A 27,985-nucleotide genomic window follows, 5' to 3' on the forward strand; every position below is an offset into this window, starting at 1 on the left:
ACAGCTATGATCAGCGTGAAGCTTGTTGTTCCACAGGTCATTATGGAGCTTTCAATTCACCAGCGCCACGTCCAACCTTTGTATGCAGGTTGCAAATGATTTTCAGATCTTTTGGTGGTCAGAATTCATCTGAATTTGCAACTACTGGTACCGTTAAGAAAGCACTGACTGGTGAGATCTTCCACTGCGTATGCAGTTAATCAATTCTCTGAGTCGGAAGTGGGAACAAATTCAAACAATTTATGCTAATTTGGCAGAACAAAAACTTACAGGAGCAGGAGTAGGAATTCTTTTTATTTCTGAAATAGGTTTGATTGTGATTTCAGCTGTATCAATCTCTTCAACATCTTCAATAAGTGGTTTTGGATGTTTTAAGGTTGGGCACCTTCCAATTTCTGCATGCTCAAAATACACCGGTTGAGCAAAGTCCAATGGTCTGAAAAGCAAGCAAATACATGGGAAAATATTTGTTTTGGTAATTTCAACCCTACAGTATGGAGAAATTAACAACTTTTTATAAAGAAAATAATACTGCAGATGTTAGAAATCTGAAACTGAAATACTAGTCAGGTCTGGCAGCATCTGTGGAGAGAGAATTAGATGCTAATAACCAAGCAGCTCATCAACTTGAAATGTTGGACAAATCTTCTTTGGCATCTCAGTTGCTGGCTGGAAAAACACTAATAACACTCAACATTGCTGGAAAAACTCAGCAGGTCTGGCAGCATCTGTGGGAAGAAAGTTTATTTGAATGTTTTGAGTCCAGTGACTTCATCAGGAGCTGGCAAGGACACAAGTGCATCTTTCCTTGGAATCAAGCCCCTGACAGCAGATGGTCTTGCTTACATCTGTGGTCATTGCCATTGCAATTGCATCACAATTGCCATTGCTAAAGGTGACAACATGCATCCAGGACCACACGTTCTCAGTCAAACTCCGGAGTGTCAAATTGCTGAAATCTCAGGACATCACGATATGGTCAGTTCTATTAAACATGTTTACAGTATTGCTGATGCATCCATCTAATGACTGCAGAAATGAATTTGTAAAATGGCACTCTCAGGAAGAAGCAGAAGTTGACAGTCAGTCAGTCAGTGCAGGACATGGCCAGCATTGGGTTACATGAGGAGTTCAGTGGCACCAGTGTCCAGTCATGGAGGCACAGGGTGCTCAGCAGTCGATCAGGGAGCTGCAGTCATCAGAATAGCCCTAGGTTGGAGTTGAGTTGGGGAAGGTGCGATGACAGAAATCTCTGTTGTGGTGGAGTGACACTAGCACCACCATCTTTGTGCTGGCAACAAAACCGCTGGTCTCCTACTGACGGCCACTGGACAATCAATGGCCAGCGGACTTTATACAGTAGCAACTCAAGGGAGGCTGGAGCCTCTGCATGAAAAACACCGACCAGAGTCCCAGGATCATGGAATGACCTGAGCCACAGATAAATGATGTAGGGGATGGCTACAGGGCTAATTTACAAGTCCACACACACCCGCCAAAGAGTGACCCACCCAGACCCATGCTTTATTATCCTATGTTTACCTTTGACCTCTAACCCACACATCCCTAAACACTATGGGCAATTTAGCATGGCCAGTTCATTTAACCTGCTCATCAGGAGCACCCGGAGGAAACTCATGCAGACACAGGGAGAACGTGCAAACTCCACACAGACAGACAGTCACCCAAGGATGGAATTGAACCTGGGTTCCTGGTGCTGTGAGGTAGCAATGCTAACCACTGAGCCACCATGCCACATGTCACTGAAAAAAAACTTAGTAACCCTATTGTAAGGTTGCCATTCAACATAACATTGTGGGTGGTGACAGAATACTACAAATAAGGCTAATTTGATACAAGTGTACTGAATGGGTAAAATAATTTAACATGAAAGCAAGCATTTTATAAAGACATTAATGTACATTAGTATGCACAAGCAATTTAAAAATAATTTTCCATTGAAAAATGCACTAAATTCAATTAATTTAAGGATATGGCTACAGGGCTAATTTACCAATCAAGCATTTTAAAAGATCACATGCTAGGAAACCAAGGGCCCACTGCTCGAGGCTTTCCCTCCAATCTAATTTTTTTTAAAAATTAATTTGCAGGATGAGGGCACTGCTGGCTAGGTCAGCATTTATTGCCCATTCCTAATTTCCCAGACGGCAGTTAAGAGTCAATCACATTACTGTTGGTCTGGAGTCACATGGATGCCAGCAGTTTCCTTTCCTAAAGGGCATCAGTGAGCCAGATGGGTTGTTCCCCAACAATTAATTCATGGTCATCCTTCGACTCTTAATTACAGGACTTTTTTTCCCCTTTGAGTTCAAATTCCACCATCTGCCATGGTGGGATTCAAACCCAGGTCCCCGGGACATTACTTGGGACTCTCGATTAACAGTCCAGCAATAATACCACTAGACCATCACCTCCCTGACAGAGCAGAGTGGACTGAAATGCATGGATAATTGTCCTGATTTCTTAAATTGTTCTTACCTTTAATAACATTCTTTTTTTTAAACATGCACTCTCTGGGATTGAGAAATAAACCCACGAATGTGTTTTCATTTTTTAAAAATATGTCCTTTTCTTAAGAGTAATAGTATTACTTACATTGAATTAACTACTAAATTCCATATACAGCCTTCGAAATGTGTGATACTTCTTAACTGACTGACTTGGAATGAGGTAGGGACACCGCCAACAAACAGCCGCTTAATGTCGAGAGGCAGATCATTAGGTAGACTTTTCCTTTGAGCCTTTTCTTCATTCACTTGCACAGTGAGATACCTAAAGCAAAACGAATCTCATGTTATTTTCACATTCAGGGATTTTAAATGAAAGACAGCAGAAATAATTAATTTAAGCCCACACTAAAACATTTCTGACCCAAAAATACAAATGTATAAGGAGGATTATGTTAGCTTGAGGCAAATAGGAGAGTAGTAGCAGTGGGAGTTGGGAAGGGGGACTGGATTTCCTCAGTTTATGAATTTGTCAGCAGCCAGAGTAAATCACCTTACAGAGAAAGCTCTCAAAAATGTCAATGTCGGTTGCTGCAGTGAGATCAACTGCAGGCACATAAATATGGTAGCGCTAGGGATTCACAGCAGTCAACTAAGGCAGCAGTATGGGTACACTGTAGTCTGCTAGGTCTGTACTGTGATACACTGTAGTCAGGAGAAAGTGAGGACTACAGATGCTGGAGATCAGAGTCAAAAAGTGTGGTGCTGGAAAAGCACAATAAGGCAGGCAGCATCCGAGGAGCAGGAGACTCAGCATTTTGGGCATAAGCCCTTTATCAGGAATGGGGGTGGGATGGGGCCAGTGTTGGAAAAGGGGAAGGAAGTTAAATAGGAGGGTGGTGGTAGAGGATGGAGGAAAGGTAGCCTGGGAAGGCTACGTGTACATGCAAGTGAGCAGTGATGGTGATAGGTTAGTGGGGAGGAAGATGGACAGGTAGAACAGGTCAGGAGGGCAGTGCCAAGTTGGAGGATTGAATCTGGAATGAGGTGGAGGGAGAGCAGATTTGGAAACTAGTGAAGTCAATGTCGAGGCCATGTGGTTGAAGAGTCCCAAGATGGAAGGTGAGGTGTTCTTCCTCCAGTTGTCCGGTAGCTTGGATTTGGCAGTAGAGACGACCCAGGACTTGGATATCCTTGGTGGAGTGGGAGGAGGATTTAAAGTGGTTGGCCAAAGGGTGGTGGGGTTGTTGGGTGAGTGTGTCCCAAAGACATTCCCTGAAACACTCTGCGAGTTGGCAACCTGTCTCCCCAGTGCAGAGGAGACCACATAAAGAGCAATGGACACAGTAGATGAGGTGTTTGGATGTGCAGGAATGTCTCTGCTGGATGTGGAAGGATCCTTTGGTGAGGTGCGGGGGGAGGTGTGGGTGCAGATTTTACACCTCTTGTGGTGGCAAGAGGAGGTACCAGGTGTGAAGGGTGGGTAGGCGGGTGCGTGGACCTAATGAGGGTGTTGCAGAGGGAATGCTCTCTGCAGAAGGCAGATTGGGGTGGGGAGGGAAATATCTCTCTGGTGGTGGGGTCTGATAGTAGGTGGCGGAAGTGGCAGAGGATAATGCTCTGTATCTGGAGATTAGTGGGGTAGAAGGTGAGGACCAGAGGGATTCTATTCTTGTTGTGATTGGAGGGGTGGGGTTCAAGGGTGGAGGTGCAAAAAGTGGAGGAGATGCGCTGGAGGGCTTTGTTGATAACATAGAAGGGGAAATTCCTGTCCCTGAAATAAGGAGGCCACCTGGGATGTCCTGGAGTGGAATTACTCCTCTCAGGAGCAGATACGATGGAAGGAGGAATTTGGAGTAAGGGATCATGTTTTTATAGGATTGGGGATAAGGAGGGAGGGTGTGTGTGGGAGGAGGTGTAAGCCAGGTAGCTGTGGGAGTCGGTGGGTTTGAAACAGATGTCCGTGTTAAGTCAGTCGCCGGAGACGAAGAGGTCAGGAAGTGGAGAGCGGTGTGTGAGATGGTCCAGGTGAACATAAGGTCAGGGTGGAAAGTGTTAGTGAAGTTGATGAACTATTCAACCTACTCATGGAAGCAGAAAGTAGCACCGATATAGTAATTGATGTAACGGAGGAAGAGTTGGAGTATAGTGCCAGTGTGACTGCGGACGATGGTCTGTTACACATAGCCTATAAAGAGGTAGGCATAGCTGGGGCCCATACGGGTGCCCATGGCTACACCTGTGGTATGAAGGAAGTGGAAGGATTCAAAGAAGAAGTTGTTGAGGGTAAGCACCAGTTCAACCAATTGAATAAGAGCGTCAGTGGAAGGGTACTGGTTAGGTCGGTGGGAGTGGAAGAAACTGAGGGCTTGGAGGCCTTCACCATGGCAAATGGATATGTACTGGGACTGGATGTCCATGGTGAAGATGAGGCATTGGGGGCCTGGGAACCAAAAGTAATGGAGGTGGTGGAGGGTGTGGGTGGTGTCCCGAATGTGTGCGGGGAGTTCCTGGACCAAGAGGGACAGGACAATGTCAAGGTTATGAGGAGGTAAGTTCGGTTGGGCAAGAGCAGGCAGAGACAATAGGTCGAACAGGGCAATCAGGTTTGTGGGTTTGGGGTAAGAAGTAGAACCAGGCAGTGTGGGGTTCTGGGACTATGAGGTTGGAGGCATTGGTTGGGAGATCCTCTGAAGTGATGAGGTTGTGGATGGTCTGGGAGATGATGGTTTGGTGATAGGAGGTGAGGTCGTGATCGAGGGTGTAGTAGGTGATGTCCGTGAGTTGGCACCTGGATTCAGCAGTGTAGAGGTCATTGCACCAAACTACCCCTGCGCCCCCACTCCCTCACCCATCCATTGATTTAAGGTGAGGCTGGGGTTGGACCGGAGGGAGTGGAGGACTGCACTCTGCAAGGGTGAGAAGAGTAGATTGGGGGAAGAGGGGTGGACAGGTTGAAGCGGTCAGTTTCACAGCAGCAGTTGGTGATAAAGAGGTCGAGGGTGGGTAACAGACCAGGAAGGAGTGTCCAAGAGGATGGAATATGTTGGAGGCAGGAGAAGCGGTTCTCAGTGGGTGGGTGGGAGTCACAGTTGGAAAAGTAAGCACAGAGGCAGAGGCAGTTCAATGTCGCAACGCGTATGGAATTCGTTGACCCGGGAGCATAGTGGGATGAAGGTGAGACCTTTACTGAGAATTGATAGTTCATCCTCGGTGAGGGGGAGGTCTGGGTTGGGGGGAGAGGGGGTGGGGATGAGGTCTGGGGCCTGGTGTAGAGCTGGAGTTGGGCGTGAGGGCAGACACTGTTTCTGGAGTGGGGAAAGGTCATGTGACCATTGGTGACACCATGGGTGACGTTACCAGAGGAAGTGACGTAAACAACGGCAGTCGGGGGGTAGAAGTGGTGCATTCAGTGGCTGAACAGAAAGATGGTACTTTCCAGTCAGCTGTGATAGCTTTCCAGACACAACTATTGGCAAAGTAGTGACCTCATTCTCCAGCATCAGGCAGTTAAAGATTAGCATTGGGAGGGTAAAAGCAAATAGGGTTTTGGTTCCCAATAAGGATTTGATTCCATTCTGTAAAATGAACATCACGGACATGAGCAGGATCTAAATATACAAGCACCATGCTGTCACTTTATACATAGAAACATTGATTATTCACTAGTTCCATTTTTGTAAATTTCAATGGCAGGTTTGTTGGAGGAAATTATAAACCTTTTAGAAATTATGAAGTGAAAATGCCAAAGCATCCACTAGAATTAGAAAAAAACCCCAAGGTAATATTGGATTATTTAGGAATGGTCATACCCTCTTGATCTATGCAGTCTAACACTATGTTCCTTTCCATCATTAAACATGCCAGATTCTGGTCTAATTGTCACACGACGAGGTTCTCGGGTTCCCGTAGCAACGTGTACTTCCAAGCGCCCTCTGTTCAGGAAAACTGCATAGTAGACCTGTTTGTATAAAGCAAAAAGTTACAGCACACACAACATGAGTATTACTGCCAATAATTAATTGATTTCAGCAAGTGTATTTCAAACTAAATGATACAAAAGTAAGTTTGCAGATGAAACCAACATTGGAGGTGTAGTGGACAGCGAAGGTTATCTCAGATTACAACAGGATCTTGATCAGATGGGCCAAAGGGCTGAGGAGTGGCAGATGGAGTTTAATTTCGATATATGTGAGGTGCTGCATTTTGGAAAAGCCCATCAGAGCAGGACTTATACACTTAATGGTAACGTTCTAGGGAGTGTTGCTCAAAGGCACCTTGGAGTGCAGGTTCATAGCTCCTTAAAAGTATAGTCGCAGGTAGATAGAATGCTGAAGGTGACTTTTGGTATGTTTTCCTTTATTGGTCAGAGAATTGAGTACAGGAGGTCACGTTGCGCCACGTTTGGAATATTGCGTGCAATTCTGGTCTCCTTCCTATCGGAAGGATGTTGTGAAACTTGAAAGGGTTCATATAAGATTTACAAGCATGCTGCCAGGATTGGAGGATTTGAACTATAGGGAGTGACTGAATAGTCTGTTTTCGCTGGAGGCTGAGGGGTGATGGTATAGAGGGGCATGAATAGGGTAAATAGACAAGGTCTTTTCCCTGGGGTGGGGGAGTCCAGAACTAGAGTGCATAGATTTAGGGTAAGAGGGGAAAAATTTAAAAAGGGACCCAAGAGGCAACTTTTTCACCCAGAGGGTGGTGCGTGTATGGAATGAGCTGGCAGAGGAAGTGGAGGCAGCTAGTACAATTACAACATTTTAAAATGCATCTGGATGGGTATATGAATAGGAAGGGTTTAGAGGGATATAGGCCAAGTGCTGGCAAATGGGACTAGATTAGGTTGGGATATCTGGTCGACGTGGACCAAGGGTCTATTTCCATACTGTACATCTCTCTGACTGTATCCACTGCCAATTATTTACTAAGTTTCTTGATTGTAGAGATACTACTGGAGAATACATGTATTTGAAAATATTAAAGAACCAGTATCAAACAGCAAAGGAAAAGAGAATACTTTAAAACCATGCATTTTAATAATTTAAAATATTATTTCACTTGTTTATTATTTCCATTGGCTCAATCTGTAAATGTTATATGCACAAAAATAAATACTTAAAATATATTAAGCGTTAATAATAATAATACCAACCTGTCCAGTTTGGCGGCGTTTCCTCTTGAGTTGAGCTGGGGCCTTTCCACTTCCATAAAGTATCATTCCAGTTTCATTTTTAGTGCTGAAGGAAAAAGATATTTCTGTGCCTACGTTCAATGCATGTGGCTGAAGCTCAACAAATCCTGGTTTATGGAAGCTAACAGTGTGGACATTCTGTGAAAAAGAGCACGTTAATGAATATTTGTGTAAAATTTGAGGCAACGTCACAAACTAGAGCATGTACTGTACTGTGTTAGAATTCAATATTTCAAAATCAAAGAAAATTGATATAACATATGCAATATCACAATGTTTCAGATAACAAACCTCTAAACTACAGCCTTTTGTTAATCCCAGGTAATCTGTGCCACTCAACAAATTATATGGTGACTGTGAAATTTCTATATCTCGGAGGCAACCACTATATTTCTTTAAACTGACTTCAGGCCTGCAACAGATAAAGACATTTTTATCAAAGTTAGTCATTTTTTCTAAAATTATAGACACTTTTTCTTTACAAATATTAAAGAAAATAATTCAAAACACTGATGGTAAAAAGAGACGTTATTTATGGAAATAAAAATGTTAAATATTACTTCTCCTCACTTCTTTAGCCCACTGTGAAAACATTTAGTAGGACCACACAGTTCTCACTGATGATGGGATAGAAGAAACTAGGATTAACTGCCCTGTTAATATGTATGGGAAGCTTAAAATTCATGGGAAGAAATGCAGTTTTATTTGTGATTCTTGATTGAATGATGCATGTATTACAGAAATCTTGCATTTTAAGAAGAGATTGCATTTGTGTGTTGATAACTGCTATTAGATTAGATTAGATGACTTTCAGCGTGGAAACAGGCCCTTCGGCCCAACAAGTCCACACCGACCCGCCAAAATGCAACCCACCCAGACCCATTCCCCGACATTTACCCCTTCACCTAACACTACCGGCAATTTAGCATGGCCAATTCACCTAACCTGCACATTTTTGGACTGTGGGAGGAAACCCACGCAGACACGGGGAGAGTGTGCAAACTCCACACAGTCAGTCGCCTGAGGTTGAAATTGAACCCAGGTCTCTGGCGCTGTGAATCAGCAGTGCTAACCACTGTGCCGCCCACGGTTATACTGTGGAAAGTAAAAGCATTCAATTAACTTTCTAGAAAATGCTGTTTGAGGTTCCTTGCTGAGTTCATGCAACAAAGGGCTGAATCTTTCCATTTATGGTTAACGCATAGTGATCAGTTACATGGCATCTGGTCTACCATGACCTGTGGCAAATGTTTTTATACAACCTTCCATTTTTTGTTATGCTGGTAATGACAGTTAGTAATGTCTGCCTAGCTCGAACAGACTTGCTCATCATATCCTTACTCTATCATTACATGTGACCAGAGGGTATAAAGGCATCATGTTCCATCTTACCCCAGGGTCATATGGAGCAGGAGACATTACTGGAAGCATGCTGTTCAATGTTGCAGTGTTATAATCTAACGTTTGTGTGTAATAACTCACTGCAATAAACTTCTGTTGAACTCTGTATTCCTATAATGCTCCCAGTTTCTTATATTGTGGGAGATAATGTACATATTGCTGTAACAGGCAAAAACACTGTTGAAGATAAAGACACATCACTTTTCACCTTTTAAGTTATGCAACCAGACTGTTGGATGCATTTGTTAGAGAAAGTGTGGTGACGGAGGCCGAAGTGCTTGTCCCTGATGAGATCTTCCAGCTTCCATACTTCGGCCACCATATTTAAAGTCCATCTGCACACCAATTAAGACACAGCAAGCCAGGAAATACGCTTCAAACCACTCTGAAAATGTCTGAGGAAAAATAAGCTAGATCCTCACTTCTAAGACAGTTTGGTGGAGAGGATAGCAGTCTTTACTGCTGCTGACCAAAGGAAACCATAGCAAGAGACTCTGACAACCTGGACTGAAACTGCGTTGGCAAGCCATGGTGAAAGCGTACAGCTAGCAGTGTCATAAGAAATGTCAATGTTCTCCTGAGCTACACAAGATGAAATGCCCTCTGTCTCTATTGCCTCACACTAAAGGAAGGGCAGCATTCAATCTAACTCAAGCATTGCTCACGCATCTTCAAGGCTAATGCTCGGTCACTCTCATTGCTGCATGTATCATGTCCACTCAAGGGCTCTCACTCACCTCGTCCTCCCAAATTTCCAATCCTTCTTGCCCTCTGTACTTCTTACTAGAGCCACCTCAACATCTCTCCTGCCGATGCATCACCATGAATGACTCTAGCATCCACTTTCATCATCAATCCCTTTGTCTCATTTCAGGAGAATTTGACCCAGTTCATGGACTGATGTCTGAGAAGCATCCCGACTGACCTACCTGTAATCTCCAGACTGCTTGCACTTGACATGCAGGACTGGCTGTGGCCAAGCTCCCATTGCGTAATTAGGTGGGGTCTTTGATAGACTGCAGGGGGGTGTCCCCAACCGATCCCCCTTCACTCCACTAAGGAGTCTTCCTCTTTGATGTTCACGATTTGCTTGAAGCACATGCAGTGTTTGCTACAGAGCTGGCAGCTCTGATGCAGAGGTAGCCTGGTGCCAGTCAGCAACATGTCCACCCCTTTCTGAGTAAAGTATTCCTTCTTCAGTGCTCCCCAATGTCACAAGCTGCCTGCTTCTCTCTCTCTCTTGCCCGGTGCTAAAAAGCAATGCAAGCTACAGAGGCTGGTGGCCTTTCACTGGGAGCTTAAGTCTTTGTGTGCTAAGAAAGCAACATGACTCATTAAAGTGAGTGAGTGCTGAGAAAGCAAACTAAGAGGCAAAAAGTATGCATGTCTACGTCAATGTTAAAGCATCTCATGAAGATGTATAAGGAATATACTGGCCCTGTTGGAAAGATGGCCTGGCAGAAGCATTCAAGTCACAGGCTTCTATCTCGCCCAAAGTAAATTGCTGAAGGCCTGAAGTGACGGCTGAGTTGGTTCAAGAGCAATCATGGTGATGTAGAAGTGCTCCACCATTAACGGTTGTGCCTTTACCCACTTAGGCTTGAAACTTTAAAGCTGCCCTGTACCTCTCTGTCATTCTTTAAAATTCTCCTTACAGCCGGCCTCTTTAACAAACTGATGATTGCCTCCCCTAGTCTGAAAGAAAGTGGCACATTTTGGGGGCAAGAACAAGGCAAAGCCACTTTAAATGAAGTATACAATCCTATAGGGATGCAGCAGCAGAAGTGGGACCTGGAGGCTTTCATGTCCTAATTATTGTAATCGGTTAAAGACAAAAGAAATTGCCGACACTGCAGATGCTTTTGGGTCCCAAAGAAGGATTATACCCGAAACATAGACTTCTCCACTGCCTTATACTGCTTGGCTTGCTGTGTTCTTCCAGCCTCCTGCCAGTCTACAAATCATTGTAATCAGCAGGGTACATTGAGAAAGTGATTCATTAGGCATACAAAATCTTGGCATTAAAAATAGAGACAATGAGTATATAAAGTAAGGAAGTTAGAGTGAACTTTTATAAAACACTGGTTCAACCTCAATGCAAGCATTAAGTTTTGGAGCCACACTTTAAGAGGAATGTGAAGGCTTCAGGAAGAGTTCCAGGGGTTTGAGCATGTCAGTTACATGGATAGATAGCTTAAAGAGGAGTTGTTCTTCCAGATGCTTGAGAAGTGATACAATTAAGGTGTTCAAAATCATGCAGTGTCTAGATATAGAGTCATAGAATCTGAACAGTGTGGAAGCGTGCCATTTGGCCCATCGGGTCCACACTAACCCGCCGAAGAGCATCCCACACTGACCAACCTGCTCTACCACATCCTTGTAACCTTGCCTTTCCCATGGCTAATCCACCATGGGAGAATATGCAAACTGGACACAGACAGTCGCCCGAAGCTGGAATTGAACTTGGGTCCCTGGCACTGAGATAACAATGCTAACCACTGAGCCACCATGCTGCCCCATTCACAGATGGAGGATGAAATCTTGTGCTTCACCTGGTGATGGTAGCAAGGCAGTAGGGAACTTAGTTGTGTGAGAGGCTATAAATCACAATTCTGACAGCATGAAGAAGATTTGCAATCAAGTTCTTGGAACTTAAGCTAGGCTGCATATCCTCATGGCAGGTCACAGAAATCTTTTGCATGTTTTTTCCTATCCTGCATGTGCATTCAAAGACCAGCTAAATTAAATTATGTACCACTTATCAAGGTAATCAAGTTCTCCACAAGTGAACAATATCTACCTTCTCATGGCTGGCTGGAGGATGAAGTGTGCAGCAGATAAGTTCCTGTATATGCTGGACTTGCACTGAGCAACTGCTCTTGTCTGCTTCGGGGAATTTCTAACTGTGCCATATCATAGAGACTGGGTGGCAGTACATTATGTTGCACAGGGCAGAGAAGATGATTGAGGGAGGTGGGAATTAAATGGGTGTGGATGAATGATGCTGGCCAAGAGGGGAGTGTGTATCTTGCAATGAGAGGCAGGCTGACCAGAAAATAGCAGACAACTGACTGAGGAACAGACGCAGACTGACCAGGGAATGGTGGCAGGCTGACTACTACAGGTCTCCATTCTAAGAGCCCTCACTTGGCGCCTTTTAAATATATCAGCAAAACAGTCAATCCTCTATGGTATAGATGTGAGCACGGATCTTTACCTTGCCCCATTGCAAGGTCTGAACTACCCATGCATGCATGTGTAATGAGCTAAGCACTGGGTATTTATGAAAAAAGTCAATTGCCCTAAAGCAGAATGCTACCTTCCAAACACAATGCCAAATTTAGTCTGCTTCGTGGAGGTCTGCAGCCAGCAAGTGGTAGAGACAAACTGCTCCCCTTGGCAGATGGGTCAAAAACCCGAGGACACTGATTTAAGGTGTAAAAGGATCAAATGTGAGATGAGGAGAGACATCTTTACAGTGTGTGCTTCAAGTCTGAGATACACTTTGAGCATGTGATAGAGACAGTGTCTCATCAATACTGACAGAAAGAGGCCATTTCACCCACCATGTTCACACTGAAGAACTGACTACACGAGTCCCACTTACCAACATTTGACCAATAGTCCTGGAAGCTTTGGCATCACAAGCTACAACTGCTTTAATGTAAGGAGAGATATAGCCACCCTATCAGGCAGTGCCTTCCAGACTCTCACCACCGTTTGAGTGATAAACTTCCTCAACTCTCCTCGTAGCCTTCTACCTTTTAGATAAAATCTACGGTCTCTGGTTATTGACTCCTCCACAAATTGAAAAGGTGTCTTTCTATCCACTTGATCTCAATCCCTCACTTATATAGCTTTCAGGTTCCCTTTCAACTTTGCTGCTCTAAGGAAAGTAATGCCAGTCTACCCAATCTTTCTTCATGGCTCAGTCCCAATTAGACTTGATACTCAAGCAGCATTCTGGTAAATCTCTTCTGTACCATCTCTAGTGCGATCACTTCCTTCCAATAATATAGTAACCAGAACTGCGTGTACACTTGTGGCCTAAGCAGCACTTTATAATCTCTGTGGTCTTATATTCTATTTCTTGGTTAATTGAGTCAGTAATGTATAAGCCTTTTTAATCAACCTGTCTACTGGCTGTCTTCAGGGATCTGTGGGTATGCGCACGAAAGTCTCTGATTTTCACTGCTCTCTAAGGTCCTATGATTCGTAGTGTAACCCCTTGCCTTGTTAGGCCTCCCCAGTTGTTTACCTCACACATTTCTGGGTTGACTTCCATTTATTGCTTCTCTACCCACTGACCAGTCATTCCATTGATCTCACCCTGCAGTTTTTGGTTATCTTCCTCAGTATTTACCATGTGAACAATTTCCCATAATCTGCATCTTGATCATTCCCCCATATATTTAAGTGCAAATTATTGATGTTGGCTACAAACGGAAATGACCCAGCATGGAGACTAGCAGTCACCACTGGAATTTGACTTCCATTCAGAAACATTTCTCTGCCAGCAACCTGTTTTTTGCCTCTCAGTCAATTAAGGATCCAATGTACCACTTTGTCTTGGATCCCGTTTGCATTCCTGGCCAGTCTGCTTGTACTCATTGGTTTTATCAATAGCCTTGCTAGAAATCATACCGATCACGTCACATGCATTACCCCAATGAACGCTCCTGGTAACCTCCTCAAAACATTCAATCAAATTTGTCAAGCATGAGCCTCCCATAACAAATGTCAAGTGTGGTTTACAAAAGCAAATTGGTTCATCGTCTGAATATTTTCCATTGCCATAGCAAAATGGTGTGGAGTGGAGTCAGCTGCATTTCTTTTGCAGAGAGCCTCCACATATTCCACATCCCATTTTGCAAGTAAAAATCTTATGTGCTCGTATGTCTTGGCTCATAATTTACCTTACAATCTTCCTGTGAAGCACCTTAATTGGGGAATTTTACTCTGTTAAAAGTGCTATCTAACTGCAAATAATTGCTTGTGTAGATAGAAGAGCAACAAGACTTTATAATCTGAGCTGTGCTCTCTTAATCTAATACCTTTAGGCACATCAAGGTACAAATTTCTGAGCCTGTAGGCTACAGGTTTCCAATGCATCTACTTTGAGATGTAAAACACTGTCCAGTGGAATTACATCCTAGACAGATCAGAGATAATTCATCTCTTTTCAAAGAAACCCATAATGGGAGATTATGTGCAGTTTGGAAAAGACAGAATGCTTACATCTATGAATGTATAAATGAACATACAATTCATTTAAAGTTCTGAAGCAATTTCTAAGAGGGCAGGGATATGTTCAGTCCATTTTAGTGATACCTAATGTAGAAAAGAATCCTATTTCACAATATAAATATACATCATATATTCAACTATAACCAATCTTTTCTCAAAATCTGTTTATCAGATTACATGCTAAACATGGGTCTTAACCCAGGTGGTCAGTAAACATCCTTAGCACCTGACATACTGCACCTTACAAGAATGAGTCAGTGGAATTTAACAATGCTCAAATGGCCAGATCAAAGCTTCTTCCCAAATAGCAATGAGTCATTTAAATACAGCATCGCTGTTTGCACAAGCATACTGCTTATTGGGATATTTGCTGTGCATTGCTTGCCAGAGCGCAACAGCAGAAAGCAGTCTGACTGGCTAGTGAGAACAAAGCTTGCACCCATGGCACTAAGCATGTGAAATGCTGGCTTCACATGATGTACAGATCAGCAAATTGCAGTGGAATTAAGCACCTTAATAGCCAATATTATATATTGCAAAAAAAACATGCAATTGAACACTCCTTACCTGGCCTTCATACTGGATTTTAAGAATGTACAAAAGGAAAACAAAATGGTTACATTAACATAATTCATTCAGTTATTCGGAAATTCCTGACAATAAACAGAAAATGCTGAAAATACCAGGCAACATCAGTAACGAGGACATGTAATAAAGCTAGTATGTTAATCTTCATATAAAGTGAGAAAACCAAATTAGCAGAATGTGGCATGAGGATGAATTCAAGAATAATATGTTATGGATCCAACCAGCAAGCAGGCTCTTTTAGATCTAATCATGTATAATGAGGCAGGTTTAATACATGATCTCAGAATAAATGATCTCCCAGAGAACATTAATCATAACTTTCTCGAATTTAACATTCTATGTGAGAGTGAGAAACCTGGATCAGAAACAACTGTGCTAAATTTAAATAAGGGTATTGACGGAAGGTAAATGGAATGTTGGCCTTTACTTTAAAGGAAATTGCATCAGTCAGATACAATTGGAATTCTGGGAACATTTTTGGGCAACTTATCAGAGGAAGGACATATAGGCATTGGATATACAGTCTCACTAAGTTGAGCTTTCAGATGGAGGGCATGTCTCATGAGGAGGGGTTGGGTAGATTGGGTCTGTACTCATTCAACTTTAGTAGCATTGAGAGATTTCATTGAAACATAAGATTCTTTGATGGCTTAGCAGGATAGATGCAGAGAGTTTATTTCCCTTTGTGGAAGAGTATAGTACAGGGGGAATAATCTTATACTAAGATTGCCCATTTAAAACAGAGATGAGGAGGAATTTCTTCTTAGATGAAGGTGAATTCTTTACCATAGAGGGCTGCCAAGTTGGGACATTAAGTCTATTCAAGGTTGAGACAGACAGATTTCTAATCAATAAGGAAATCAAGTGTTATGGTGGGAAAGTAGCAAAGTGGAGTTGAAGATTATTGGGTTAGCCCTGATCTCATTATATGGCAGAGCTGACTTGATGGGCCAAATGGTCTTATGGTTTTATGATTTCTTTCCACACAGATCGTCAAACCTGAATATTTGTAATATTTTGTTTTTATTAAATTTCAGATTTCCAACACCTTCAGTATTTTGCTTGCGCACTCTGAATCACGTGACTGTTTTATTGTATACTGCCTTTCAAAGCAAAGCTTTTCATAATTCTTGGTATTATAAAAGATTTTCTAAGGAATTTTCATGGTAGTTTTCTTTTTAAGAAACAGAGATAGTTTTGAATTAATTTTTTTCCCCCAACTCTTGATTTTTGGAAAAGGTTTGAAATTAAATTCTACTTTTCTCAACATACTGACTACATGTGTTAATGTCCGTGAACAAGATAGGTGCTGTAATGTACGTGTGTGCTTATTTGTGTGCGAGAGAAAGAGAGAGAGAGAGAGAGACAGGGAGAGAGTGCGAGAATGTGTGCATGTGACAGAGAGAAAGTGTGAGAGAGAGAGGGTTAGCAAGAGACAGAGAGTGGGGGAGAGAGAGAGACAGAGTTTGAGAGTGTGTGTATGTTAGAGTGTATGTTACATGTGTGAGACAGAGAGTGTAAGAGTGTGTGTGTCTGTGTGTGTGTATGTTTATGTGTGAGAGAATGTGGGGGTGTGCACGTATGTGGTGGGATTTGAACTCATTTCCATCAATCACTTGCCTGGGCTTCTGAGATTCTTGAAGAAGGGCTTACGCCCGAAACGTCGATTCTCCTGTTCCTTGGATGCTGCCTGACCTGCTGCGCTTTTCCAGCAACACATTTTCAGCTCTGAGATTATTGAATGAATAACATGACCACCATCCCTCCACAATTGCCTTTCCTTATTTAGCTAGATATGGCAGGTACTTTACTGACATACTTTATACGACATCAACAGAAGCATGTAAAATCCAGCCCAAGATTATCACTGCTCCAAACAGTACAGCTGGCTTAGACCAGAAAGTTTTTATGAATTAGATTATTATTCATTCAAGTATCTTTTCCTTTCTCTTTAGCACCAGATTGTACATTTATATGTCAAGAGAAAGTGTTTCCTGACAATACATGATTCTGCCAAAGTAATTTCTGGGTAAACATACCACTTGCATGGTTAAGCTCTGTGAAGGTTTATTTCTCCAGCAAACTCAATTAGAGTCATAAAGGCACCGAGGTGTACTCAATATAGAGTCATAGAGATGTACAGCACAGAAAGACCCTTCGGTCCAACCGACCAGATATCCCAATCTAATCTAGTCCCATTTGCCAGCACCTGGCCTATATCCCTCTAAACCCTTCCTATTCATATGCCCATTCAGATGCCTTTTAAATGTTGTAATTGTACCAACCTCCACCACTTCCTCTGGCAGCTCATTCCATACATGCACCACCCTCTGCGTGAAAAGGTTGCCCCTCTCACCCTTAAACCTATGCCCTCTAGTTCTGGACTCTCTTCCCCCTCCCCAGAGAAAAGACCTTGTCTACTTAACCTATCCATGTCCCTCATGATTTTATTAACAACTATAAGGTCACCCTTTAGCCTTCGATGCTTCAGGGAAAACAACCCCAGCCTATTCAGCCTATTGCTAGAATTTATACATTAGATGAAGCTTAACTGCTAAATAGTAGTATCAGATGCAGTGAAAGCAAAGTACTGCAAATGCTGAAAATCTTAATTCAAAACAGAACATTGTGGAAGCCTTCAGAAAATAAGACAACATCTGTGGAAAGGAAATATCGAGTCAACACTTCAGGTTGATGATTTGTCATTAGAACTGATGGACAGGGTTTGGAGGAAAGGTTGTCATCCCAAAATGTTGGTTCTATTAATCAATTCACAGAGATGCTGTCTAGTCCACTAAGTATTTCCAACATTTGAGGCTTTCGTCAGTAGATTTTGGAGTTGAACTCAATTTGGTAATTTTTTACTTCGGCAGTGAGTTTTACTTGCCATGAGTGAGTATTGGAAATATTACAGCAAATCTCTTAAAATTAATAATCAGAAAATATTAGTCAATTTACACTCAAGTATATGATACTCACTACAGTGAGTAAGGCAATGGGTAAGGGTCTCTACCAGGTGTGCACATGAATATATAGTTACCTTAATGTGTACAAGTTAGACACAAGCACAATGTGCTTCGAGTTGATTTCTAAGTACTCTGGGCAGTTTTTTTCTCTGTAATAGTGCACCTTTCTCATTATCATCATAAAATGTTGAGGTGGGCTTTAAGTTCATGCAAGATTATTCAACCTTCTTTCTCTGGTATTGCTGCTCTGTTAATTGCACATTGACTGTGTTTCATTGTATATAGATGGTGAGTATTAACTGAGAAATCACTTGTGGGTTCAAAGATTAAAAACAGGCAAAAACTGTTGCGTTAGAAAGTGCACGTTGTGATGTATAGCTTTGTAAATGCCATAAAACTAAGTAAGCATTGGCTCCAGTACTTTCCTTTTCCACTCCGCTTTTCTTGAGCATAATGTGGTAGGGGAAAATTATTGCCTGAAAGTGAAAGTAGGGAACAAAACAAAATTCAGATGGAAAACAAGGGGGTCGATGGTTATGGACTGAAGACAGGAAAATAGAGCTGAAATCACAACTAGATCAGATATGATCCTACTCCATGGGCCAAGTGGCTTGTTTGTTTTCCTGTGTTTTTAAGATAATGCAACTAGGCTTGGAATAACATCAAATCACCAATTCTGTCTAGAGAGCGTTAACGCCATCCTACTTCATCAACTTCCCATGTCGTGGGGAAGTTGTTGGAGTCTATAATCAAGGATAGGATAAGTGATTACCTCACAACTTTTCAGTTGATCAGGGAAAGTCAGCATGAATTCCTGAAGGGCAGGTCACACCTGACAAACCTCGGAATTTTTTGAAAAGGTAGCAAAGGTGGTGGATAGAAGTATTTCAATGAATGTTGTTTATATGAACTTCCAGAGTCTATTGATGAAGTCCCACACAAGAGATTATTAACAAAGGTGGAAGCCCAAGGAATGGAGGACAAATTTGATAGTAATTTGGTCAAATGGCAAAAAAAAAGAGTTGGCATAATGGGTAGTGCCTCAAATTGGCAGTCTTGACTAGTGGTGTCCCATAGTGATGTGTTGGGGCTGCAATGGTTCACAATATTCATTACCATTTGGATAATGACATAAAAAGACAAATATCCAAATTTGCTAATGACACAAAGTCAGACAGTTTTGTAGACAGTTTTGATGATAGTATAAAATTACAACAGAATATTGATAGCTTAGGTGAATGCACAAAGATGTGGCAGATGGATTTCAATATAATCAAGTGTGAGATTATCCATTTCAGTTCCCCAGGTAATTTTTTTAGAAGGCACAATATTAAATATTAGATGTCTAATGAGATTCAGGTCTTTTGGTGTATAGCTGTTTAAAATGCCTTGGACAGATACAGAAAATAGTGAAGAAGGTTAATGGAATTCCAGCCTCACATCAGAAAGGCTGGATTAGAAGGAATATAGGTTATGCTGCAGTTATACAAAACCCCAGTTAGACAACACAGAGTATGATAAGCACATCTGGACATCTCACCTGAGGAAGGATGCTTTGGCCTTTGAGGGAATTCAACACAGATTTAAAAGGATGATATAAAAACAGAAGTTGCTGGAAAAGCTCAGCAATTCTGGTAGTATCTGTAAAGAGACAGCAGAGTTAACGTTTTGGGTCCGGTGATCCTTCCTCAAAACTCAGGGGAAGGGTCACTGGAACTGAAACATTAACTTGATTTCTCTTCACAGATGCTGTCAGACTTGCTGAACTTTTCCACCAACTTCTGTGTTTGCTTCTTTCAGTTCTTTCGGTTTTTATTTACAAGGATGATACCTGGACCTCGGGTTAGGTTATTAGGAGAGATTAGCCAAATTAGGCCTTTATTATTTAGAATTTAGGTTAAGAGGTAATCACATCAAGGTCTTCTGGATATTAACACATCAAGGTCTTCTGGATTTTAAGACAGGGTGGAAAAACAATTTCCATCAGTTGAAGGTCTGAGAACCTAGTCCAAGAATTAGGGCCAGGCTGTTCAGGAGAGATACAAGCAAGCACTTCTATCCACAATGTGAAGTGGAGATTTAGAACTCTCTTCCTCAAATTGTGGTCAATACTAATTCAGTAGTTAATCGAAATCTGAGATGGACAAATTTTTGTTAAGCGAGGATATCAAAGGATATAGGTCCAAGACATGTATATGGAGCTAGGCCACAGATCAGCATGATTATATTGAATGGCAGAGCAGACTCGAGAGGATGAGTGGTCTACTCCTGTTCCGCTGTTTTTTTAAAACTCCAACCTTCATAGTAAGAGGATATCACATCTCGCAAAGAGACAGAGCAAAAGCTAAGCTTGATTAGGTAGCTGCATTGTTTATACACTCAAGTTAGAACAAATGTCTGTTTTAGTATGTTAAAGTAATACAGTGGAAAAACCCTACAGACTGCTTTAATGACATTCGGATAGGGAAGTAAGTAGGCCACTTGCCCTGCCATTCAATAGGATCACTGCTGATCTGATTTTAAAGCTCAACTCTACATTCCTGCAGACCTTCAGTAATCTTTCATCTGCTTTTGGTAATCAAGAACCTATCCACCTATGTCCTAAAAATATTTAGAGATTTTTCACACAATGCTTTTTGAGGAAGGGAATTCCAAAGACTCGGAACACTCAAAAATGTCACCTCATCTCTGTTTAAATGGTGCCCCTTATTTTTAAACTATGACCCCTAATTCTAGATTCACCCACAAGAGGAAACATCCTTTCCACAACTCTTCAAAAATGTATCAATGAAGAAAGATGTACCTTAAATTTTTCAATATAGGCAAACCACCAAAATATATCTTCTCATTAGCTTTAAGATTAAGACCAAAGTTCGTTCCTGGGGAAATTACGATGAAGCTTTCTTCCTTATTATTTAATACATCACGTATGGAAATATTTGCTGCGAAAATAGAAAAGAATTGATTAATCATCAAGCAGAGTTGTAATGCATCTTTTAAGTGAAAATATTGCTGTAAAAAAGCACACCTTGTTTCAGAATTCTTGATAAGGTGAAAGACTTCCATTTTCCATCATTGTAACGTCCCTTACTGGTGATATTGACTGCACCTGAGCCAAGGTCATAGCTAACCTTTATTCGTCCATTCGTCAGTTCAACACTCATGAAGTCTTTCTATTAAAATTTAGCAACATTTAAAATTTGGCAAACATTATTCAGTGGATTTCTATTCAGACATGAGAATTAGATTAGATTACATTACAGTGTGGAAACAGGCCCTTCGGCCCAACAAGTCTACACCGACCCGCAACCCACCCATACCCCTACATTTACCCCTTACCTAACACTACGGGTAATTTAGCAAGGCCAATTCACCTGACCTGCACATCTTTGGACTGTGGGAGGAAACCGGAGCCCCAGGAGGAAACCCACGCAGACATGGGGAGAATGTGCAAACTCCACACAGTCAGTCGCCTGAGGCGGGAATTGAACCCGGGTCTCTGGCGCTGTGAGGCAGCAGTGCTAACCACCGTGCCACCATGCCGCCCACGGTGGGAAACAAAGAATTGGGGAAAAAAATTGCTTTCAATACATTGATACTGAATTTACCAGATCCCTTGTGGCAAGGTACATGAGTAGTGCATCTGCAGTAAAAGTCCTGAATTTGAACGCAATTGCTGATACATTTGGATTCCAGCGAGTGGGTCGACCAACAGCTGCATAACCTTCTCCATCAAACTGTACAGTGCCTTCAGTGTCAGTGGGTTGTGGACTATGAAAAAGGAGGCAATGTGAAGAATCTTATTGGTAGTACTTTGAGTGACATAATCACTTCATTTAAAACTCAGGAATAAAGTCACTTCAGAGCCTTCACAAAATATACAATAGATGTAGAAGCAGGAAAACTATTGTTGCTAATTTTTTTGTTGTTTTCATGTTCATATCTTTCTGTCATGGAACTGTGGAGAAGTAACTGTGTACAATCTCTCCTTCCAAGGCCAACAGGCCCTGGCCTGGGATTTTGAACTGAGCTTCTGTCTCAAAGAGAGAGACCGTACCTTCTGAACCACAAGACCTTCTTGGCAAAGTAAGCAAGTTAATAGTTTAAAAATGCATATGACACTCCTTTGTCCAATATTTATATTCAGCTGTTTTGACAACATTTCCTCAAGAATTGTGCCTTTCCCTATCAATAACATATTCTCCTCCAAAACCTGTCCTTGCTCTTTAGTTCTGAGGAATAGTACCTGCTACTTCCATCTTCAACTTTCTAATTGTTACAATTCCACTTCTGTCCACTAGTGCTCCAGAGGCCTGGAATAATTATCTAGAGATGACTTCAAATCTCATTGTGTCAGCTGAGGAACTTAAATTAAATTAAAAGCTTTAGGATTCCCAAAACGACCTAGATCCTGTCCTGTATCTAGAACATGACGATGAAGTTCGCAGATTGTTTTTAAAAAATCCATCTATTTCAACTATTCCTACCCTGAAGGCCAATCTGCTGTGTTTATCTGACCTTACTTACATGTCATGTCAGAACCATGCCATTGTGGCAGACTCCTAATTGGCTTCAAAAATATTTCAGTAAGTTACTCAATAAGGACCTCACTACCATCTTCTTAAGAGTAACCAGGATGAGCAATAAATGTTGGATTTGCCAACAACTCCCATTTCTATGACTGAAAGCCCCCAGACTCTGCTATTTATAATGCTATTCTGACCATCCTCTCAGTCTATACTCTTTGTAAAGTCCAGCTCTTCCAGAACTTTGCCTTCCTTTTCTTAACTTAGGACCTTAGGAGCTTATGTCGGAGCTGACATATCGGCATATGTACAACATTGGCTAGTTTATAGGGAGCATGGAAGTCAGTTAAAATGTGTAATTATTGGGTTGGCAAGATATGACAAGTGGAGTACCACAGGGATCACTGCACTACTTACAAATTATATCAACAATTTGAATGAAAGGACTGAGTTTGTTGTTAAAAAGTGTAAAAAAGTTGTAAAGAGGACATAAGAAGTCTGAAAAGGGATACAGATAGGTAAAATGAGTGGGCAAAAACATTGGCAGAGAAAGTACGTTATTGGAAACTGAGAACTTATCCACTTTGGAAGGAAGAATAGAAAAACAGATTCTAGGATTCTGGGGTACAGAGGGACGTGGATGTCTGCATATGAATTACAAATGCTGAATGTGTACACATTGGAAATGATTAGGAAGCCAAATGGAAGACTGATATTGTGAAGGAAAGATACATAACAATACAGCTTTTTTGAAGGAGTTGTGCGCCATTGGTCAGACTAAATCTCAAGAATAGTGTTTAGTTTTGATCTCATTTATGAACGGATATAAATGCCTCCAAAGTACTTTGGAGATCACTTGGATTTTTGGGGGGGACCAATCTTAGGAGAAAAGGTTGGGCAGTCTGGATTTGTATCTACTGCAGATGAGAAGAATAACTGGTTATTGTATTGAGACATATTAGATCCTGAGGAGACTTTTGAAGGTGCCCATGACAGGATGTTTCCCATTGTGGGAGAGATTTGAACTAGGGTACTGTTTTAAAAGAAGCAGTTTCTCACTCCTCGTGGAAAGAAGAATTTTGTTTACTGAGAGCTCTGTGTCTTTGGCATTAACTTCACTAGAGAATGGTTGAGGCAGCCATTGGATGTTTTGCAGGCAGAGGTAGGTAGACTCTTGATCAACAAGGGACCCAAAGATGATTTGGCATAGGTGAAAATATGGATTAAGACCATAATCCAATCAGCCACATTCTTATTGATTAGCAGAGCAAGGTCAAAAAGCTGGATGGCCTGTTTCTCCTCTGTATTTTAGGTTTTGTGTCTCTCACTCTCAATCCACTCCTATTAAATTGGATGCCTCCTTGTTCTCCAATACTTGAAACATATAATTCAAATTGTTATTTTCAATCTTTCACAAGGTGTTTTCCTGTAACCTTTTACAGTGCTTTAAACCCCTCCTTCCTTTGTTCTTCTGACTCTAGACTCTTGCCCCTTACCCATCGTTTCTATCAGTGCTTTCCAATGCCTCAGCTCTAGCTCTAGAATTTTCTTCCTCTCCAAATCTTCCACATCCTTTAAGATTACAATAGAGAACCCATTCTCTCAACAAGCATTTAAGTTTGCTTCTCCAACATTTCCCTCTGTTAATTATTGTCTTTTGTTTGTTAAGTCAGCATAGTATACCATGGAAAGGTTTATTACTGTGAAGAAACAACTCAAACTGCTGTTATTTATAAAGTTGTCTTAAATATCAGACAAAGGAGTATCATGCAAACAAGTTTTATGGCTCCAACATGGATCTACAAAACTTCCAAACTGTCAATTATTGTCCTACATCTTCCAATAGGAAATAGTTGTCATGGAGACAAAGCCATAGGTCAGCTGACTCCACAGAAATTGTCCAGAAAGATGAATCCTCCAGCATCTGGAACTCATTGAAAAAAATCAGCAACTTCAAGTTATAGATGAAGAGCCTGGATGGTTGCAACTGAATTAGCTTAATTGTTACCCAGGGAACATTGGAAGAATTATAACCTTCTCGAAAATCTGCACATGTATTAAACTGCAACCACGCCAATACCTCCACAACCCTCTAGGAGGCTCACTACTTCTTGGCCACCCTGCTCCCTGCACCCTCCCCGTGGAGTCTTTTCTTCCAAGTTTTGCAGTGGCTGCAGAAATTAAAGGATTGGACACTCGGGAGGCAGGAAACATATTTCCGTTGATGGGTGAGTCCCGAACCAGAGGACACAGCTTAAAAATAAGGGGTAGGCCATTTAGGTTAGAGATGAGGAGAAACTTCTTCACCCAGAGAGTGGTAGGTGTGTGGAATGCTCTGCCCCAGAAGGCAGTGGAGGCCCAGTCTCTGGATTCGTTTAAGAAAGAGTTGGATAGAGCTCTCAAGGACAGTGGAATCAAGGGTTATGGAGATAAGGCAGGAAAAGGATACTGATTGAGGATGATCAGCCATGATCATAATGAATGGTGGTGCAGGCTTGAAGGGCAGAATGGCCTACTTCTGCGTCTATTGTCTATTGTTTACTACAATTATACTAGGGATTGCAGACTTCAATAATAGGGTAAGACCAGGAAAATAGGGTCATTTTCCTTAGAGTAGAGGACTTAAGAAGGCATTTAAGTGACAATCAAAATTACAAGTTTTTTATAATAAAAAACAAAGTAATTCCACTAGAAAAAGATTATTAATCAGTTGCATAGATTTATGCAATTAATTAATGAATTAGAATAGAGATGTATATAAATGTTTTTGCAGAGTTATTTTGAGCTGAGATGCACTGCCTGAGAGTGTGATGGCAATAGATCAAATGTTAACTTTAGAGATATAATTGAATTTTTATGAAAGGTCAAAAAGAAATGATGGCTTAGAATAAAAGAGTAGATGAATATAACTGATTGGATAGCTCTTTCACACAGTAAGCACAAGTATGATGGAACAAATGGAGTTAGTGACTGTAGTTGTACTCAAAGCTGACACTAATTCTCCACTTTAATTTTGCACCCCTAGCAGGAAGCTGGAAATTACGTCACTTATTTTAGATTAGATTACTTACAGTGTGGAAACAGGCCCTTCGGCCCAACAAGTCCACACCGACCCGCCCCCACCCAGACCCATTCCCCATTCTTTTGTGAATTTCTGATACTTCTTAAAAATTTGGGCAAGGCTAAACATTCACTTCTCACTCTTTATTGCCCTTGAACTAAAACGCTTGCTCAGGCACCTCAAGTTCAAAAAGACAACTCAGCACCACCTTCACAAGGGCAAGAAAGGACAGATAATAATAGCTAGTGACACCCCATTCCATGAATGAATGAACATAAATTAAAAAGGAATAGAATTAAGTGATAATTTCCCTGGCATAGGAAGCTTACTTAGAAAAAGTAGGAATACACACCTCACCACACAGCCTTTGCATTCTCCCTGTCTGTCTCTGTAATTCCATAATCCAATAGGTTTACGATCCAGTGAAGTTTCTCCCATACAGCCCGAGAAAGTGGTTGTTTTGACGACATCTGATTTCTTCAAGGAGTTTACAAAAAGAATGATAATTAAAATACTGACACAATTGATATTATCATCTGTGTTTTTTCAGTTACAAGCAGAGATTTTCTAAGTGAAAGATTAGTTTGTAATTCACTTCCAGCTGTTCCATAAACTAATAGTCACCTCCATGGTGTGAAAAGTAAATGCACTGGTGTCAAATCAACTAAGAAACAAAAATAAACAATTTGCCTGTCTTCAAATTGAAGTTTTTTTAACTTTGACTCCATAAAATACTCTCGATTTAACTGCCTTAATGGATCAGGAATTAAAAATCTCAATGCCTTAGAGGATCAGGCAGCCTGACTTATTTACAGATCCACTGTATTTTCAGTTGAATCAGTAAAAAATGCTGCCACCTAAATGGCAGCTGAAAAAACCAGGACCTGTTTGAGATGTAGGTTGGGCTAAAATAATGAGATGTACAGATAGAGTTGATGCTAGTTGGATTTCCCCTAAGATGGGGAATTTCAAAACTAGGGGTCATATTTTTAAGGCGAGAGGAGAGAGATTTAAAAAAGACAAAAAAAGCATTTATTTTATATAGAGGGTGATTCGTATATGGAATGAACTTCCTGAGGAAGTGGTGGATGCAGGTAAAACTACAACATTTAAAAGACATTTGGATAGATACAAGAATAGGAAAGATTTGGAGTGATATGGGCAAGAACCAGGCAGATGGGACTAGTTTAGTTTGGGATTATGTTCAGCATGGACTCGTTGGACCAAAGGGTCTGTTTGCATGCTGTATAACTCTGACTGTGTAGAGTACAGAGAAGTGACTATGGCAGTAAGTGTCACATTTATTAATCCAGAGATGGCTGCTAGACATATTAACTTTAACAGGTCAGGTAAAATAAGATGAATCAGCCACACTTCTTTGCAGTATATTTATATGTTCCAAAAGCTTATAATTAATATTGAGTTTTCCTGCGTATTTTTAAATGGCTAAAGATTGGCATGCTTTTTTTTGAAACTCACTTATGTTTTAAAAATATGCAAACAGACCACAAAACTGTCATCGTTAGACTGGACTTGGCAACAACCTTCCACAATCCTCTTTTCAGCCAGACAATTGAAAGCTTCTATTCCAGTCTGCTTTGCCAAATAATCATTGCCAAAAGAAACTCTTACACAATACTGTTGCAAGTCACACCCATTTTATATGATATGTTAATGTATTTCTGGTTAACCACCAGAACAGATCATGAACAGCAAGCTCTCTGCAACACAAGCCTTTGCCTTGAGGTTAACTGCTTCACCTCAATCAGGTGTTTGGTCACATGACTCCTGTAGTTTTGAATCCCTTTTGAAGAGAGGATTTGGGAACACAGGCAGTTAATGGGTCAGTGCTGCTCCATACAACACTGACTGAATCTAGAACCCTAACTCCAGGCTGTAAAGGAACAGTCACCAGTCTTTTAAATGCCACCAACCATCATGCACTGCAAATGAAATTTCCTTTGATCAAAACTGCTAATTAGAAGTTACATTTCAATAAAACTTCCCTAGCAGACTTTTGACAAGATTTTTAATGGGAAGAAACTGCCTAAAATTCCTCAACCAACCCCTCCAGAAAGGAACTTCAGATCACTTACGCCAACTTTGGGCTTTGGATTTCACCTTAAAAAGGTAAAGAATTATTAAATTGTCTCTGTATTATTAAAATTCTGTAAATAAGTAACTCTTAATTGAATAATCACTATATTTTACCAATTCCAACTCTCCATCTACTTTTGTGAATGCCTGTATTGCAAAGCATTTGTCTCCCCTCCATCTGCACCCCAACCCCAACCCCATTACTCAGAGTGTGTAAAATAAATCCTACTTCTGTTTTTGAATTTTACCACAATGATGTTGAAATCCTTGCAAATTCAGAGCCCAGAAACAGAAGGAATTGGGGAATACATGCCCACTGTTAAAAAAGGGAAAAACATTACATCATGATTTGCTAATGGCCAAACTAGGGAGATGGATTTGTTTTGAAAACCCGCACTCTATCTGTGACACTATGAATAAAATGGGACAATTTG

At 41.2% G+C, this 27,985-nt stretch overlaps 1 protein-coding gene across 1 annotated transcript in view; it reads right to left on the minus strand.

The window, feature by feature from the left end:
• Positions 1–27,985, minus strand: part of lama2 (laminin, alpha 2) — a 379,433-nt gene that overhangs the window by 23,514 nt on the left and 327,934 nt on the right. The window contains exons 48-57 of the mRNA XM_043675023.1: positions 25,807–25,931; positions 21,476–21,638; positions 20,896–21,040; positions 20,671–20,809; positions 14,881–14,892; positions 7,957–8,077; positions 7,627–7,803; positions 6,281–6,429; positions 2,617–2,793; positions 271–436 (exon numbers count right to left, since the gene is read on the minus strand). Of these exons, the coding sequence (XP_043530958.1) occupies positions 271–436; positions 2,617–2,793; positions 6,281–6,429; positions 7,627–7,803; positions 7,957–8,077; positions 14,881–14,892; positions 20,671–20,809; positions 20,896–21,040; positions 21,476–21,638; positions 25,807–25,931 (1,374 nt within the window). The remainder of the gene's footprint in view (positions 1–270; positions 437–2,616; positions 2,794–6,280; positions 6,430–7,626; positions 7,804–7,956; positions 8,078–14,880; positions 14,893–20,670; positions 20,810–20,895; positions 21,041–21,475; positions 21,639–25,806; positions 25,932–27,985) is intronic.

This window comes from Chiloscyllium plagiosum, chromosome 3, assembly GCF_004010195.1.
Source record: "Chiloscyllium plagiosum isolate BGI_BamShark_2017 chromosome 3, ASM401019v2, whole genome shotgun sequence".
Classification (NCBI taxonomy): Eukaryota; Metazoa; Chordata; class Chondrichthyes; order Orectolobiformes; family Hemiscylliidae; genus Chiloscyllium; species Chiloscyllium plagiosum.